The sequence below is a fragment of the Haliotis cracherodii genome, unplaced genomic scaffold (assembly GCF_022045235.1).
Source record: "Haliotis cracherodii isolate W230 unplaced genomic scaffold, xgHalCrac1.p SCAF_3, whole genome shotgun sequence".
NCBI classification, from domain to species: domain Eukaryota; kingdom Metazoa; phylum Mollusca; class Gastropoda; order Lepetellida; family Haliotidae; genus Haliotis; species Haliotis cracherodii.
The window spans coordinates 39723891-39744092 of NW_027266286.1; the positions used below are offsets into that span (position 1 = coordinate 39723891).

General features: G+C 40.7%; 3 protein-coding genes across 3 annotated transcripts in view; 2 read left to right on the plus strand and 1 right to left on the minus strand.

Moving 5' to 3' along the window:
• Positions 1–5651, plus strand: part of LOC139473827 (pre-mRNA-processing factor 17-like) — a 47925-nt gene extending 42274 nt beyond the window's left edge. Inside the window, exons 12-14 of the mRNA XM_071256589.1 lie at positions 3367–3467; positions 3785–3828; positions 3965–5651. Coding sequence (XP_071112690.1) covers positions 3367–3467; positions 3785–3828; positions 3965–4142 — 323 coding nt within the window. The 3' untranslated portion in view covers positions 4143–5651. The remainder of the gene's footprint in view (positions 1–3366; positions 3468–3784; positions 3829–3964) is intronic.
• LOC139475964 (uncharacterized) lies at positions 613–1697 on the plus strand. Its single transcript, XM_071259182.1, has one exon. The coding sequence runs from the start codon at positions 613–615 to the stop codon at positions 1633–1635; it is 1023 nt and encodes a 340-aa protein (XP_071115283.1). The 3' UTR covers positions 1636–1697.
• A 519-nt stretch (positions 5652–6170) lies between the features above and the next one.
• Positions 6171–19856, minus strand: LOC139474104 (sodium/potassium-transporting ATPase subunit beta-like). The gene is made up of 5 exons (XM_071256972.1): positions 19517–19856; positions 13785–13904; positions 11271–11440; positions 10213–10317; positions 6171–9399 (listed from the first exon to the last, which is right to left on the minus strand). The coding sequence occupies exons 1-5, from the start codon at positions 19824–19826 to the stop codon at positions 9133–9135; spliced, it is 972 nt and encodes a 323-aa protein (XP_071113073.1). The 5' UTR covers positions 19827–19856; the 3' UTR covers positions 6171–9132.
• Between the last annotated feature and the right edge of the window lie 346 nt (positions 19857–20202).

A 20202-nucleotide genomic window follows, 5' to 3' on the forward strand; every position in this document is an offset into this window, starting at 1 on the left:
GCGGATTATTCCAGCGGGTAGGGCATTCATCAGTTACCTCCTTCAACTGGCCCACTCTGTGAAACACCTACGACATCGGGTCACTTTGAACAAACAATGTCGTCTAGATTTTGATATGTGGAGAACATTCTTACGCGATTGGAATTGCCGGTCGTTTTTCTTGGAAGACCTAATCGCAGCCCCCCAATTTGACCTGTACACAGATGCTGCTGCATCAGTTGGTTTCGGAGCTTACTTCCAGGGTAAATGGTTCGCTGCTCCATGGCCGGTTGACTTACTGCAAGCTACCACAGAGGACATGTCCATTGCCTTACTCGAACTTTACCCTATCGTTATGGCGGCTGCAATCTGGGGGAAGCTATGGACTAACAAGAGTATCAGATTTCATTGTGACAATATGGCTACTGTTGACATCCTTTGCAAATGTCGGTCTAAATCTCCATTCATCATGTGTTTGATAAGGAAATTTGTATTGACAGCTGCCAAATATAATTTTGTATTCAGCGCCCAACATATACCTGGAAGAGTTAACCATATTGGTGATGCTTTATCTCGCTTCCAGATGACCAAGTTCCGTCAACTAGCTCCCACTGCCGAACCTGCACCAGAAACATGTCTACATCTATGTCAGCTCACCTTACCGCCAGTCCAGACTTAGATGTTTTGTGGTCGCAAGCTGTGTCAAAAGCCACCAGGGCGGTATACAGAGCAGGGGTTCAAGCCTTTTTAACCTTCATGGCTATGTGCGGGTTTGTGTGGCAGCCCCGTGTGTTACCTCCATTATCGGAAGATTCATTGTTATTGTTTGTAGCCCACTGCCATCAGCGACTACATTTACGTTATACGACCATCAAGAGTTATCTGTGTGGAGTGAGATTCACTTATCTGAGGCATAATGTGCCAAATCCATGGTGTTCTAGGAATCTGCTACGAGTAGAAACAATCATGAAAGCTATCAAGAAAGAACAAGGTGTGAACCCAAGTGTGCGATTACCAATTACTGTTGACATTTTACAGCAGATTTGGATCACCCTAGAGAAAGGACTATTTTCACCGTTCACAGACTTATTGATGAAGACTGTGTGTTCAGTCGCCTTTTTTGGCTTTCTACGTTGTGGAGAATTTACATGTGACCATTTTGATGCAAAATTTCATTTGTCTCTAAGCTCTGTCGTGTTTAGACCAGATTGTACATCGTTTGATTTGACACTTAAATCGTCTAAGACAGATCCTTTTCGCAGGGGTATAACATTGTCCATCCATGCAGTGCCAACATCTTATTGTCCGGTGCGTTGTCTACAGGAATTTATTCATCATAGGAGGGCCATGGGAGCTGCTCAGCATGATCCTTTATTTGTTAATGAGCAGAATATACCTCTTACCAGGTCTTTCTTTATTCAAAAATTAAAACACACATTGTCCATGACAGGATATGACCAAGAGAAATACAATGGTCACTCATTTCGTATTGGTGCGGCTACCTCAGCTTCCACGGCTAATATTCCAGACCACCTGATCAAGACTCTAGGCCGGTGGTCATCAGACTGTTATGTTCGATATATTAGGGTGCCCAAATCATCCATAGCACAGGCTCAGCGTGCAATGGCACAAAATAGGGGTAACTGCTTGTCCTAGATGTATATTTAATGCCTTTGGGGATTCTCAGTCAATTCTTTACTTCGATTTTGGGTATATTTACCCCTGCAGTCATTAGGATGGGATGCATTGGATGCATGTTGTCAAAACACAGGTCAGGCTTGACCTCCATCATGTCCATGGTATTTAGCATCTAATACGTTTCTATCTGTAGTGTAGAATGATAGATGTGTAGTTAATTGTCGAAACCTTAGTATTCTATGTATCACTCTCGACAATTGATCCCAACAGCTTGGGCCTGACCGATGCTCAGTCAGGTACACATAAGTCAGGTACATGTAGTCGATTCTCCTGTGTTTATACCCAATGCTTGGGAAGTTGTGAAAGGCGAATCGATCCCTAGCTGGGCACGACTGATGCTCAGTCATGTACATGTACCAATAGCTTTCTAGTCACATGTTTACAGTGAGAATCCCCTTACGCCAAACTTGTTAGATATGTGTTATATTGAACGTGTTTCAGGTATTAAATCATTGTTGCAACTTTCGTGTTGAATTGTCATTATAAATTGGTGCTCAATGTATATTGAGTGAGTTTATAATGACAACTTAAAAAACTGCTATGTCGTTATTTTCTCATATTTTCCAAGTTCAATGTAACCTACAATAAATAGTTACGTATTAATTCCATCAGCTTTGGCATTGGCACGTCATGAATTATATTCTATGGTTTCGTTATTAGGTAACATAAGACAACCTTAAAAGCCAGAAGACATCTTCTGCAGTTATAACCAGATAAGTGTAACACTAACTACCCGGTCACGTATTAATATTATTATAAGAATCTAGAATAAACAAACGTCCGTAATACATACATGTCTCATGCGTGATGCTATTTATAGTAACAGGATACGGCGATTTCCCAGCATGCCAAGTACGAGCATGCGGTCATTGGGTATATTTACCCCTGCAGTCATTAGGATGGGATGCATTGGATGCATGTTGTCAAAACACAGGTCAGGCTTGACCTCCATCATGTCCATGGTATTTAGCATCTAATACGTTTCTATCTGTAGTGTAGAATGATAGATGTGTAGTTAATTGTCGAAACCTTAGTATTCTATGTATCACTCTCGACAATTGATCCCAACAGCTTGGGCCTGACCGATGCTCAGTCAGGTACACATAAGTCAGGTACATGTAGTCGATTCTCCTGTGTTTATACCCAATGCTTGGGAAGTTGTGAAAGGCGAATCGATCCCTAGCTGGGCACGACTGATGCTCAGTCATGTACATGTACCAATAGCTTTCTAGTCACATGTTTACAGTGAGAATCCCCTTACGCCAAACTTGTTAGATATGTGTTATATTGAACGTGTTTCAGGTATTAAATCATTGTTGCAACTTTCGTGTTGAATTGTCATTATAAATTATGTACTTCAGTGTGAAAGACTGAGTTTCTGAAGTTGAGAAAAGTGATATTTTCATTGCAGTGAGTTACCACCCCTTAATTTGTCTCCCAGTATCGTAAGTGTCAAGCCCGTACACAAACTGTTGACGTACTTTTTAAGTTGGTTCCACATTGACAAGGCAAAATAATGAGGTTAAAACTACTTCTTGACATTCGTTATTCTCTCGAAAATGTTAGGTTCTGAACTTATTTTACATTTAGCTCGTCAATCTAGACTATTTTCACTCGACACATGAAATATCCTCCCTTTATTTTATTCAGTGCAGACATTTGTGTGCAAAAGTGTACATTTTGTTCCAGGAAAGTGGTTGGCTTGTCAGTCTATGGATAACAAGATTTGTGTGTTCAATGTCCTCAACCGCTTCAAGTTCATGCGGAAGAAAACATTTACTGGTCATATGGTGAGACTTATATTATAGCTTGTCATCTGTCCATTAGGAACACTGACATGAGATGTATAGTTTACACTAGATTGTAGATGAAAGGAATACCTGTGTAATTATAATGGTCAGCCTTGTACATGTATTTCCACTCTTACTCCTAGTATTTCAGGAAGAAATAGTTCTTGTGTAATCATGAATTGAATAAATTGTGAACAAATGTTTGTGTTTTGGGCAGTTAACATGTGCGACTCCCTGCATCACCTAACTCCATTTGATATTGCTTCAGGGATATTCCTGGTGTGGCCCACACTGTATACTGCTGTTGTTGGTTTCAGGTTGCTGGCTATGCGTGTTCCATTGACTTCTCTCCTGATATGAGGTATGTGTCTAACATTATTCAGATAAGTTCAGTGAGAGCAATCTCAAATCTGTTAAACGTTAATCACATGGAACACAATTGGCAGTCTTGCCATCAACCTCATCTGGGAGTTAAACTTATGTGCTATTTGTTCCAGCTACATTATCTCGGGCGACGCAGACGGCAAGCTGTACATCTGGGATTGGAAGAGCACGAAGCTGTACAACAAGTGGAAGGCACATGATGATGTGTGTATCGGGGTGCTATGGCATCCCCATGAGACATCCAAGGTGGCCACCTGTGGCTGGGACGGGGTTATCAAGTACTGGGACTGAGGGCGACTCTGGGACCAGCTACACACATGCTACTTACATCTCAAGCGACTCCATGTTACCAAATATCTGTGGCTATTCAAGTGAGCCTGATGCAGTCTATGGATTACATATTAACAGTCTGTGTCAAAAACTGTTTCTTTTATTGGAGTTTCATTGGCCCAAACAAGAATTACTCGACTTAGGCTTGTGGGTGGTCTAGTTGCAACAGACAAAAACTAAATCAATATCTGGTTACTGCTACATTTAGTGAACAGAATCAAGAGTTTTTTTCAAAAGGTAATTGGGACTTGAACCGAGGGAGATTCCCCCATGTAGGGGGGGATCGGTTGGGTAGCCTAGTGGTTAAAGCGTTCGCTCGTTACGCTGAAGACAGTATTCGATTCCCGACATGGGTACAATGTGTGAAGCCCATTTCTGCTGTCCCCCCGCCGTGATATTGCCAAAAGTGGCGTAAAACCATACTCAATCACTCCCCCATGCAGCCCAACCACAGTAAACCCATCACATACATGCTGCTAGGACTACCAAGTTACTATATCCTTCATGAAGTCCACCCTCACAGACAACACTCTGTAGTACTTGTAGACATGTAGAATCTTAACGCAGAAATTCTGCATAACTACATGTGTAATAAGTGTATTTATCATATAATGGGTAGGTTTCTCGGCAGGATAAAGCCAACGGATAAAAACGATATCCGTTGGGGTCATATGCAGATAGAGATGCAAATATCAAAGGTCAAGTAGGGACTACTTTCACTGTTTATAAACAAACTATGACGTCACCCTCGTCATTCGGCGATCAAGTCAGAATTAACCATCGGGAATCTGGATAAACTACAGAGATAATTGCTATCATTATCAAAAGAACACTCCATTATACTGAAAATCAGTGTCTAACTGTAATGTAGCTGAGGCATTTTATAAGTTTTGGCAACTTTGGAGATAGAAATTTCGAAACAATTTTGCGAGGGCACGAGGCCTAGCCAAGCAGGATCAGTAGCCATATCTGTGCTTGTAGACCTCTGCGGCTTGAAAACTTTTCCACAAATTAAAATAGTTGGATTTGGCCGAAATATGTTTGAATTGTTACCTTGTTTCGTTTTGTCGCTGGGTGTACATCTGACTACACTTCTTAATATGACAGGACAGACCGACTGTCAACAACGCCTGACTGTGGCCGTGACGTATCATAGACTTGGTTAGAGTAGCTTCCCTTTGACAAAGGGTAGTTACTCTAGCGGACAGACAGATGGATTGCCGCGAAAGGCAACTAAAAACAACTGTTGTTTTGCGTATATGTTGCTTCGCCACTGTATAAGAAACATATTTCAGTTGGAACTATATTGGCTACTGTCTGACTGACACATCACTTCCCTGTGACGTAATAAATATAATGCGCTCATTCCGGGAAAACTCGTAATGGTTTGAGAGGGGGAAAGCGATTTTGAAGCACAGAATGAAAGACTGACATTATATGATAAAGAGGTTATCACGCTTGTGTGTTTGGGGATGGTAAATATCCTGTATTAGGAACAAACACTATGTATTTAGCGAGCTAAATACAATGTTTATTCCTAATTCAGGATATTTACCATCCCCAAACACACTTGCGTGATAACCTCTATATACAATAGGTGTGACTGTAAATAGTAGGATGGCAGTCTTGTGATACATGTTTATGAAATACCTGTAAATTTTGTAAATAAACTATTCTTATTCAACATGTTTCCTTGTTACAGCCACAGTAGTATATGTGTGACCTGGATGATGTGTCATTCATTGTACATTCACTCACTCACTCACTGCTGAATCAGAGAAAAATACTGGTCACGTTATTGTGGGTGCAAAATGTCTGACAGTACACCAGTCACTTTCAGTGATTTACATTGGGAGTATCAATGTGCATCCACTCTCACTGGTAGTGTTAATTCATCACTTCCGGCAGCTCAGTGGGAGAGCTGGGACACATATTTATGTACTGACTATTATCTTTAAAATAACAAACAACTTCAATTTTTTTGTGCCCTTTATGTGCAAAACTTATAACAGAATGTAATATTCAGAATTCCATGTTTTCATCTTTCTGTTATAACATCAGATCACAATTTTTGATAAATAATAAACACAAACATTATCAAAAATAGATATCAGACCAACCTTAGACTCCAAAACACCATCTCAAGATCTTTTAAAATATTTAAACATTAATAATGCACAAATTTAACTAATGGATTAAATGAAGAGAAACTGCTCAAATACTACAAGCATGACTTATTCAATAATGTAAAAAGCATGGTAATATAGAACAACAGTACACTAGGATATTCAGTCTTGTTAATAGAAGCTAAATATGACAGCATGCATATTGGTAAAAAAAAAATGTAACAATATTGTTAATAAGTTTGGATAACGGTGCCATATAAAGTTACAATATAAAACAAACAATGGGAGGGAAAATGAATATTTACAGAATGACTCTTACATTGGTCATGTTGGTTAAGATCATACATTATCCACATCACAGTCCATACAATAGCAAGTCAAGTGTTGTACAGGCTGCTGCATTGTGTAAGATAGGTCTCCCACAAAGATCCATGCAATTAGTTACTGATACCAAGGTTCAACTTCAGCAGATGGGGGAGGTTATTGTCTGAAAACCATTTCTTCTGCAAATATTTTGATTTACTTTTGCCTCCTCGTCAGAAATATGTTGTTTACACTACCCACAGGATCTTCAAAGCAATGTACTAAACAACGACTTACAACACTGTAAGCTGCCGACACCAGAGCACCAGGTGTCACATCTGCCAAACAACACACTTTAAGTACATACACGGGGAAAAGAATCACAGCACAGCACATGCTACAAAATTACAATTTCTAAACTTGTTCAACTTAGTCATTTATTTTGTAAGCCTATTTAATAATTCATTTGTTCAAAAATAAAATCACAATTCATTCACATTTAGATATGTAAGAATGAGACAGGGGGAAAAAAACATTCCCTAAAAAAACTTATCACTTTTTGCATCCTTTTGTTGAAAGTGGACAGATATATTGGACTGTGTATAAGGCACTTCTGGTCATCAAACAAGGATACCCTAGGACAAGGACCATGGTGCCTACAGATGCAGAGTTCACATCTACCATGTAAACCACCTCCCAGTGAAGTAGTACCACAATCTGTACCACCACATTGGTGCTCAATTCTCTAGCCAGGAGGAAATGTTACTGTAGAGTCTTCAACATCTTCCTCCCCATGTTCCGCATCTCTAGGATGCATCAGTAATGTTGTTGTACATATGTAGGTCACAGCCAGACATGACTGTCTCACACCCTCACTCACTCACTAAAACACATCTGTTCAGAACAATGCATTGTCATAAGGCATGTTGGGTACACACCCAATTCCAAATAAAATCCTCAATGAAACTGGTTGTTTCTAACACAATGTTTCAAATGTAAAATATCTAATCCAAACAACATTCAAAACTAAAATGGTTTCTGTCAGGGTGATTACCAAAGGTATGTGTCGAACAAGTCCAAACTTAAAAAGAACACATCACATGCTGCATCAATTTCATAATACCCACAAGATTACTCAGTGTAGGGGAAAGCATTGCCAAATCATCAATCTATCTTCACAGACAGGAATACACACTTGGAGGGATTTAGTTAATCTTCAGTAGAGTAATGACACAAGTACGTCTGCACCTGCTTCACTCAAAGTGAGAATTACAGTACAGACGGTATGAATGAGGGCCATAATCACCCAGACTGATAAAATGGATAAAAGGAAAATAACAAAATAAAACAAATGAATGCACCCCTCCTGATGAAACCTACAAGAGTAAGCAGACGCCACTATGTCTGCTGTTGTTGCAGTAGACACCTTGTTGATAACCCATGACTTCAATTCCAGCTTATTGATTTGTTCAAAGGCTGAGCACATACAGGCCAAGTTATGTGATACCCCTGTGTTGTCCAAGGATGAATTTCGTGCAAATAAACATAATCTGCTGATAGGCAGGATCAGGATTTTCCACATGGATAGTTTAGTTTCTCAATGCAGAAGTCGACCTATAAAGCAAGTATCAACTACCACCTTCTTCTAAGTCCTGACTCGACAGTGACAATAGCTCAGATGATGTAATGCCCTCGACATGGAATGTGACTGATGAGATCATCCATCCACTGCAGAAAGCTGCCAAGGACCTGCACCATCCAGCAGGGTCAATGGAGGGGAGAAAGTCACCTCTCGTTGTGCCTGTGTACTGTCACCAATGGTACAATATGTCCGGATATCTACTTTGTTTTCTGGTATATACATTGATCGAATAATGCCTATGAGGTTGCAATACAGTTTGAATCCTGATACATGGAGGCGATGGCATACAGTGATACACACACTTGTAGTTCATGAACCAGTCCCAGGCTCGACAACAGATCCATGCTAGGCAAATCCCACACTAACGGCTTACAACAGAAAATTTTGTGGTGGTGAACAAACATGTTATTTGTGTTTAACTTCATCATGCTTGGTTCAGTTTGGCAAGCCTGGAATCGGATCATACCATATCATTACCAACACAATGCTATCAATATCAGCATTGGGCCACATCATGTTGGCAGCCTGTCTGTCACTGTATTGCTCTGCCCTCCAGTATCCGGACACAATGTGTATTGAGGAACCATTACACCCTCTGAATATCATAGAAACCACAGGGAAGTGAGAACAAGGTTGACATCGTCTATTGCTATTAAGTCAATCAAACTGGAATGTTCAGAGGTCAGATTACATCCTGGAACACTAACTGACAATGAGACTCCTATGACTAAGTGACCCTGAGTGGTGTCCTGTTCCACTGAACCACTACCTGGCATGTAGACCTGTACAAAACAACAACAGCATCACACAGTTGCAGACTGTAGTGACAAAGCAGGATGGAATGGCAAGGGAAGTAATATAGGTGTATATCCTCTTCTCGTCATTCATGATAGATGACAAAGGTTGTGGTGTAGAGGTCGCTTGTCTCCGGCTTGCCATTGTTGAAGCTCTTGCCCCAAGCGGTACATGTGATGTTGACGTAGACACCATCAAACAATGTGTTGAATTTGACCATGACAATGGGAGCCAGGAACTTGTTAGTGATTCGGGGACGGTACCAAGAGACTGGGAAACCATTTCTAGGAAAGTATTGGATTGGTGAAGGGAAGGGAGTTTCTTTGCCAATGTTCTTCCGGTCTTCATCAGTCTGAAACAGCAAACATAGCACCATGGCTGCTAAAATGTTAGCAAAAGCAGTAAGAACTATTTCAGGATGTTTGTTGGTTTGTAAAAGAATATATTTTTATTATCCATATCTCTTAATCCTACTGTTCCAATGAAATATGTGGGTTAATTGTTATGCAGCTCTGTGTATCAAGTAATGCCAGGAATGGTACTACATGAGTGAGTGAGTATGGTTTACGCTGTTTTTAGCACTATCATGGTGGGAGACACCAGAAATGGGCTTCACACATTGTACCCATGTCAGGAATCGAACACGGGTCTTTGGCGTGACGAGCGAACGCTTTAACCAATAGGCTACCCAACCGCCCCCGGAACTAATTCCAATCATGACCACAGAACCATGACGTGCATTAACCAAGTCAGCTAGTCTGACCACCCGACCCCATTAGTCACCTCTTACTACAAGAATAGTTGCTTTTTACGGCAAGCATGGGTTGCTGAAGACCTATTGTAACACCGATCTTCACGGGTCACATCCTGCAGGTCGTGGTGTTGAACAGGTCTCAATCACCTACACACCCGGAGGAGAAAAAGGCATGCTTCAGGCTCTGTGGTACAGGATCCATGTTAAGAATGAAATCGCAATGTGTTGTTGCAGGATAAGAAATAATTTAGGTGAAAGTGCCATTTATCATAGCAGTGTATATTCATGTTTGCAACACTATCTAGAAAACTGAACCTGTACATTGTCCATTTCGTAACCAACAGATTGATGAGAATCTTCAGTGAGTGAGTGAGTGAGTTGTCAGGAGTGTGCCGGGAGACCAGTACTTACAGCCCCATCACAGGTGACGCCGATGTAGTCATGGGAGTAGCGATGTCCAAGCTTCTTACTTTCAGCAGTATTATTTGCAAAAGCTTTAGCAGTAACATTTCTTGGCTGAAACAAAGACAGCCCATTAACATTGTAGTTCAAGTAACATAGGTTGACGTATCTTTCCAATGTGATCAACTCATAAAAAATGAAACAAGAAACCATTGTCAAAATAACCTAAACCCTTCAAGTTGTATCTGGCCGAGGACAAACCTGTGGCTTACACAACCAGAAACCATCCAGATACTCCTCACCACAATATGCACTAGCAATGGAGTGGGGGACACCTCAACTTCCTGGAATATCCAAGGAGCAACATCAATTCTTACAGGCGGAAACATTTCCCAGAATTGATCAATTAGTATGAAGATGAGTCCATCTACACCAAGTGATGTGTTACACATTAGTGAGTGAGTGTGTTGTGTTTAACACTGCTTTTAACAGTATTACAGTTATATTGTGGCATGTCAGTTTAATGTGGGAGGAAAGCCCAAAGTGATGCAGGTCTCAGACGTTTACCACTTCGATGAAACCCACGAGCACAGGTATGGTGCTGACAAACCTAGAAACATTACATAATCGGGGCGAAACAGGATTCAAACCCACAATCATAGTTTTCTGGCATGCCCAAGGGACACAACTCTGCATCGTGAATGGCAGCGCCTTAGATGACTGGGCTTACTCTACCATGTTCAAATCACAATAACAACCTCCGATGAAGACAGTTGATTCTACATCCATGGCATCACAATATCATAGAATATTAGTATCATGACACAGGTGTACTATTTCACCCATCTCACTAAGATTACTCCAATGTTTCCATATGGGGGGTGACTGGGTTGAACACGGGTTTGAACAGAATTTCAGTAATAACAATAACAAGGCATGTTAGTTAGATGTGAGAGGACAGCCAATTTGCCACATTAGTTAAACCCACAAACACAGGTATGGTGATAATACCAGGAATCATTAGGGTAGGAGAATAACTCCAGAGAACTGCTGCCTGTTTCTCTCACCAGGTTGAGCTGCAGCATCACACATGGGGTTCCAGAGGAGTAGCCGTAGTGGTGAAAATGGTCACAGTTCCCCAAAGTACTCAAGTCAAACACACACACTTTGTCTGGTGGAGCATAAGAGTCATTGCACTTGACATGGTCGTACCCTTGCTGGTTCATCATGTGGTAATCTGAAACACAACACATGCCAGCTCAGTTCACTGAGTAGTCTAGGCCTAGCACTTCCAGGAAACCAAGGGCTGTAAAACCATCAATTTACACTTGTGTCCACACAATGTCAGGTGATGATTCAGTTTTCATATACTACACACCATTCTATCTATACGATGATTCAAACATAGCCACAAGGCTCTGTAGCTCACCTGATCATCTTCTACACTCATCAGCATGGTACAAAACATACAAGGGCAAAGAGGGAAGAAGTGTCAGCAGAACACTTGTTGAAGGTGTAGGTAATGTTGGGGGACATGAGAAACTTTTTACATTTCAAGTCAAGCTATCCAGAATTGGCTTTGAACTGGTTATCTGTCTTGATCGTGTGAGAAGTTTCTGGAAGGCTGGTGGCACCTACTGGGGTATCTAAGTGTGACAAGAGGGCAATTCAATGTCTTTTTCAACCAAATTTGTGTTTTATTTACTAAGCAAGTGCATTTGGAGACCTGTTTGGAAACACCTAATTCCTGCCCAGCTTTAAAAGATATTCTGTATTGAAGAACAGAGACAGGCCTTTATGAAGACATCCAACAGTGACACTATTCTGGACATTTGTGAGTGCACACACTAACATTAATTCCAGGGCCGGCTACATATTTGACCCGTTCTACCAACCTTTGCTGTGCTTAGATACAATTCATTGATTATTCATTGATTCTGAGTGAGCTTTTACTTATTTCACAAATCAGTTTCTGGGTTAACCTCTGCATTTAAATCTGGAGTAAGTAAGTTGGGTTTAACTCCACTTTGAAGATTATTCCACTTCCATTATCACAACATGTCAGCTTCATGTGGGAGGAAGGCCTAAAGTGGTGCAGGGCCCTGAATTCAATTGAACACATATCCTCACAGCACATTCATCAAATTACACAATGATACATGTATGACTGGCACCATAAACACTGTTGGTAGCAAAAGACATTGGGCAATGAGTGGGTGAGTGAGTATGTTTTTACGCAGCTTTTAGCAATATTCCAGCAATATTGCGACACCAGAAATGGGCTTCACACATTGTTCCAATGAAGGGAATCAAACCTGGGTCTTCGGCGTGCCGAGGAAACACTTTAACCACTAAGCTACCCCATCGCCCCATATATAGGTCAATGGTTGAAGCAAAATATAATATGTAAGTGAAATATAATCACATATATACAGTATATACAACTTCATAATGATGCATGCAAGGGCTGTACAATGGGGAAAACATTTCATGTGACAGTTGTTTACAATTATATCAGAACTCTGTGAGCAAAATTAAAGACAACAATGCTGGGATCTAAAACTTCAGTTTCATTTCAGAGGGATGTAATATATGCATAAGAAGTACATACATGAGTTACGAGAAGGAGAAAGGTCGTAGCTGTGTCAGAATCAAAGTATGTGTAATAGAAAATGCATGATATGCTATTCTACATTCCACATTCTTGCTACATGTCATATGTCCTTATTTGCATGCAGGAAAGGCTGATTACTGATAACTCCAATACAGTTGGCAAGGCAGCCATGTTTAAAAACAGATTGTACTTTGGTGAGCGTGTTCTAGCATGTGTGTATAGAGGCACTATTTCTGGGATCATTCACGCAGTTCAGTACACTAATAACAGGGACACAGATATGGTTCAAAATAAGCAGAAGAAAGTACAACCTTGCAAGCATTTGGATGGTTTAATTATAATTAAACTACCGGTATGACAGTGAATAGCCAAAAAATTCATAAACACCGAAAAACAAACATCAACATTGAAATATTACCCGAAAATAGAAGTTCCAGAACAGCATGTAGCCACCTTATCACTTACATGCATTGGAATCCCATTTCAAAAACCAAGTAGCATTTTCTATTAACTTTGATGAATGAAAATTATTTTCATTTACAATAGCTTTTATTACAAGACGTGGGTGCGTCTGTGTGTGAGTCTGTGTAACAGAAATCCCCTGGTAAACCAGCACACACAGATGTCTCACCCACAGTTCCAGCTTGCAGTTTTACAGAAATGTTAGAGCGGATGTAACAAAAATAAGGTTAATGATAGCCAAACTAATGCCACCACATAAGTTCACTTCGACTCTCACAGTCTCAAGCAGGAGAGACAATATACATCTTTAAAAATGCCTGAGTCTATGTTTGTAGTCTTTGAAACAATTATTTTGGCTCTACAGATGAAGACAGTGAGGAGTGGGCCAGACAAGCCAAATGTTGCAACATCATTGTGTTTTTGTAGCAAAAGTATGAGCTCGAAAAGACAGAAGACAAAACCAAAAGGAAAAAAGGGGGAGGCAAAACTGGTGAGGAATATTTACCATACAAGTGGCTTTCCAAGTTGTTGAGAACATCTCCATACCCGCCACTATTGTGTCCTTTATTCACACAGAAGGAGATGAGAGCAGTCTTGTCCTTGGCAGCAGGGAAAACCTGGAGACCTGCAGAAACCAAACACCATCAGTACATTAACACACCATCAGTACATTAACACTGCACACCATCAGTACATTAACACTGCACACACCATCAGTACATTAACACTGCACACCATCAGTGCATTGACACCACACACCATCAGTACATTCACACTGCACACACCATCAGTACATTCACACTGCACACTATCAGTACATTAACACTGCACACCATCAGTGCATTGACACTGCACACACCATCAGTACATTCACACTGCACACACCATCAGTACATTAACACTGCACACACCACTAGTACATTAACACTGCACACACCACTAGTACATTCACACTGCACACACCATCAGTACATTAACACTGCACACACCATCAGTACATTCACACTGCACACACCACTAGTACATTAACACTGCACACACCATCAGTACATTCACACTGCACACCATCAGTACATTCACACTGCACACACCATCAGTACATTCACACTGCACACACCATCAGTACATTCACACTGCACACACCATCAGTACATTCACACTGCACACACACCATCAGTACATTCACACTGCACACACCATCAGTACATTCACACTGCACACACACCATCAGTACATTAACACTGCACACACCATCAGTACATTAACACTGCACACCATCAGTACTTTCACACTGCACACACCATCAGTACCTTAACACTGCACACACCATCAGTACATTAACACTGCACACACCACTAGTACATTAACACTGCACACACCATCAGTACATTCACACTGCACACACCATCAGTACATTAACACTGCACACCATCAGTACATTAACACTGCACACACCATGAGTACATTCACACTGCACACACCATCAGTACATTAACACTGCACACACCATCAGTACATTAACACTGCACACACCATCAGTACATTAACACTGCACACACCATCAGTACATTAACACTGCACACACCATGAGTACATTCACACTGCACACACCATCAGTACATTCACACTGCACACACCATCAGTACATTAACACTGCACACACCATCAGTACATTAACACTGCACACACCATCAGTACATTCACACTGCACACACCATCAGTACATTAACACTGCACACCATCAGTACATTAACACTGCACACACCATCAGTACATTCACACTGCACACACCATCAGTACATTAACACTGCACACACCACTAGTACATTAACACTGCACACACCATCAGTACATTAACACTGCACACACCATCAGTACATTAACACTGCACACACCATCAGTACATTAACACTGCACACACCACTAGTACATTCACACTGCACACACCATCAGTACATTAACACTGCACACACCACTAGTACATTAACACTGCACACACCATCAGTACATTAACACTGCACACACCATCATTACATTCACATTGCACACACCACTAGTACATTAACACTGCACACACCATCAGTACATTCACACTGCACACACCACTAGTACATTCACACTGCACACACCACTAGTACATTAACACTGCACACACCATCAGTACAATCACACTGCACACACCATCAGTACTCACACTGCACACACCATCAGTACATTCACACTGCACACACCACTAGTACATTAACACTGCACACACCACTAGTACATTAACACTGCACACACCACTAGTACATTAACACTGCACACACCATCAGTACATTCACACTGCACACACCATCAGTACATTCACACTGCACCCAACATGAGTACATTCACACTGCATACACCATCAGTACATTAACACTGCACACACCATCAGTACATTCACACTGCACACACCATCAGTACATTCACACTGCACACACCATCAGTACATTCACACTGCACACACCATCAGTACATTCACACTGCACGCACCATCAGTACATTTACACTGCACACACCATCAGTACATTCACACTGCACCCAACATGAGTACATTCACACTGCATACACCATCAGTACATTAACACTGCACACACCATCAGTACATTAACACTGCACACAACATCAGTACATTAACACTGCACCCAACATGAGTACATTCACACTGCACACACCATCAGTACATTAACACTGCACCCAACATCAGTACATTCACACTGCACACACCATCAGTAAATTAACACTGCACACACCATCAGTACATTCACACTGCACACACCATCAGTACATTAACACTGCACACACCATCAGTACATTAACACCACACACACCATCAGTACATTCACACTGCACACACCATCAGTACATTCACACTGCACACACCATCAGTACATTAACACTGCACCCACCATCAGTACATTAACACCACACACACCATCAGTACATTCACACTGCACCCAACATGAGTACATTCACACTGCACACACCATCAGTAAATTCACACTGCACACACCATCAGTACATTAACACTGCACACACCATCAGTACATTAACACCACACACACCATCAGTACATTAACACCACACACAACATCAGTACATTAACACCACACACACCATCAGTACATTAACACTGCACACACCATCAGTACATTAACACCACACACACCATCTGTACATTAACACTGCACACACCATCAGTACATTCACACTGCACGTAAGACTCGCCACATGTTTTCATCATTTAACATTTATACTAAGTTTTCCTATAATAATTAGATCCACATCAAGTGCTTTCTGAGTTATTATGGTGTAATATTTATACATCATTTCATATAATTATAGTTCAGCAAGTAATACTTATCATCAGGTAAAATGCATATATAAAATATCAGTAATTTCAGTTATATCTTTTTAGATAGATGCTAGCCTAAGGTACCGAGAACACATCTCCTCGACATACTAATTTACTATTCAATAAGACAAAAGTTATGTCTTCACAGTTAAATTGATTTAAAGCTTTTAAATACATACTAGCCTAAGGTATCAAGATCCCATCTCCCAGACATAATATCCAATAAGACTAAAGATATGTCTACATAGTCTTATAGGTTGCCTTAAACTATTTTATTTAAGTAAATCTGTCATCAACTATATTAGAATAACATTCAGCAATTACTTCAATTTAGACTCATTAAGGATTAGCCCCCATACAAGCTCGTCAATAGTGACACCATCTGTCATCAACTATATTAGAATAACATTCAGCAATTACTTCAATTTAGACTCATTAAGGATTAGCCCCCATACACATGATACAAGCTCGTCTATAGTGACACCATAATCTCTTTCAAAGCACCCAGTAAATATGTCAACAACAAGATTAGTGACAGTCAAACAGGATTAACTATTCCCCTCTGTCTAGCCATCCATTAATCATAAGGCACACCCCATCTTGTATCAACCAATCATATTCCTTTTTATTGTTCTAAGTTTTGTTAAATGCACACAGAAGCAAAATGTTAAGCTGAAGGGGTTTGACGCTTATTCTAAGCACATCTCTCTCCCACAGCTCAGAGGGTTGTACCAACTCTCTGTGGCACCCTCAGCTATATTCCAAGATATTGTAAATTGAAAATTGTTCATTGTTAATTGTTCTTGTAAATACAATTGTGATTAGTCTCCTGTGACTCCGGCTCTTTGCTGCCTAGTCCAACACTGTAGATTTATGTGATTTACATTTTCATGGACTAGATGTTTTAGGTCTGAGGGATTTTTTAAACTTTGTGAAAACCAAATGTACCTAAGTCCAAGTTCACCAAGAGTTTGTTTGATATATGTAATCCATGTTTGCAAACAAAACAGACGCTCAAGATCCTTTTGGAAGAATTTCTTTAACTTATGATAATTTAGCGCCATGTTGTTAATACGCAAAACACCTTAAGAAATCTTATAAAGTCACATTAATGCTGCGCTTTGAATTTCGGACCAACAGTCGGTCACTCGCACTGCCGGGGTCCCGTCTGTGCAATCAAACTGGTTCGGTTTCCTTGATCTATTAGCAGAATTTATATCATGTCCGTACCATTTTGGAAGAGGGAAATCAGAGTGTTTGCCAAAGACATTCATGTTAACTGTCCCACTCTATACTGAAGATGTGAAAATCAACTCAAGTCTGCTTACATGTCAGTGACAGCTTCGAGCGATCGAAGGGCAAGGTCACCACCAAACAAATGTGATCTATTCACAGAGTTTTACGCTAGAGATAGGGAATGTTATTGTTCACATTTTGGATATTTTGGGCCACATAATCAGAAGTCAGGCACACTTCTACAGAGTTTTTGAACGAATTGTATTGGAAATGTTCACTTTGTTCGTGCAGTCGTGAACCAACAACTCCCGAAACTGTGCCATAAAATATGCTTCAAATGGGACACTGACGGCACAACCGGATCATCCCAAGTAAGTCTTGGGTGGGTGATTTAACTGTACAGCCCAGACTTAGCCCCCAGTGACTATTTCTTGTTCCTACGTGGAAGACGCCTCTAGGATGACGAGGACATAAAAGCTGCCACATAGGCGTGGTTACAGGGCCAATCTGCGGATTTCTATAAAAGTGGTATTTATAGCTTGAAGGACAAATGGAATAAGTGTTTTCAGGTGAATGGAGATTATATTGAAAAATAAAAGCGCAAAAGATATTCTGCGACTTGGTCTTATATTGAAGTTGCAAAACTTATTGAACGTATGAACTTTCACAGCGCTTATCCTTTTACGTTAATTCAAACTGAAAGCTGTGAAAGTGGTCGAGTGTGTCACTCTCACTCGAGTGTGCCACTCTCACGGGGACCCTCGATCTACTGATCGGTAGACGTACATTGTAAATGGATATCTAGCTTGATAATATAATGTATGTGGCATCTCTGTGCATAAACTAATATAGAATGCAAAAAGAATTGGATGCTTGTGACCAGGTGACTATCTTGTTTGGTTTAATAAAGTGTTTGTCTCTCGTTCTCATGAGATTGCTACAGTTCTGCCTTGTAGTTGAAAATGAATGACATCGTGCGATATTTATGAATGAAAAAAGTAGTCCTGGTGTGACAGAGGTCACGGTTCTCCAATCAAAATGAATAAAACAAGGTCAACCTTGTACGACACACCACGTGTGACATACAGATTTAGTATCTCACAACCTGTATCTTCACCACTTGGATAATAATGCACTATAATTAATATTGTTGTAACAACTAGACAACTGATTGGTGTAATTGTTCTCAGCAATTAACAATATGCTATCAATTACACATAGAATAAAAAGACATGACAGTGACAATGTAAATGAAGCACATATACAGAGTGTACTACTACATAATATAATAAAGCATATATACTACATAAACCGCTCTAATCGTTATTAAAATAAGAGGTGTCGTTCGTTTTCTCCCGACAATTAATAGCCGTTTTCGCCAAAAAAAATCGTTTTGCTGAGGGAGGGTTTTAACCTGCACCACACCTAAACACCCAACCGACACTGGGTGTTCAGGTGCTGTGACATAGATCTACATGACTAAAAGCAACGAAAAACGTTTGGTGAAACGGAAACCGGAAACTTAAATTCACTCAGTGTAGACTCTAGGCCTACACCACTGACAAACTGTTCACAGATCCTCTCTTAAAATTCGGACACTCGATCGACAGAACTTTCCCTACCTTCCGCGGACTTGTTCTGCCATTTCTGAAGATTGGTATGGCGCGGGTGGCCACACATGGTTCGAATCATTGATTCCTTGTGTTTCTTCTGAACAGCTACGGCGATAATGACGAGAACGATCAGCAGAATTATGCCACCTGCAACCGCTGCGATCAGGTACTTCCTGCGGGTGTGCTTCTTTCTGGTAAAAGTACCACCGCCGGGCTTGTGGTGACCCTCGTACCTTATCCCCCACTCATCGACGAGTCCATCTTCGTCGTCGCGATGGGCTGTACCCCTACTAACTCGTCCATAACCTGTGGAAGCCATGATTGAAACCACCTTTATTTCCTTAGTAAATGAGACACTGGCGCCCCCATGCGGCAAGTACACCTGTTTGCGTCATTGACAGGTGAGAATGACGGGGCGTTGGGCAGATTTTACTCCTGCTTCAACAACCACTCCCTGAGGTTTTTTTCTGACGCACATTTTCCTAAGATCGGAAAAGTGAAGGTTGTGCGAAAATTGCGCTCACGCGGCACTGTATCTACCTCTGGCTATAAAATTACGCAGAGAAGGAGAATATTAAATTTCCTAATTGATGGTGTAAATTTAACTGCAAGTATTAAACCGGTTTTAAAAAAAAGACACTTCTAAGTCTTGTCCGAGAATTTATTCTGCGTTGAAAAACAGTAAATTTCTCCGC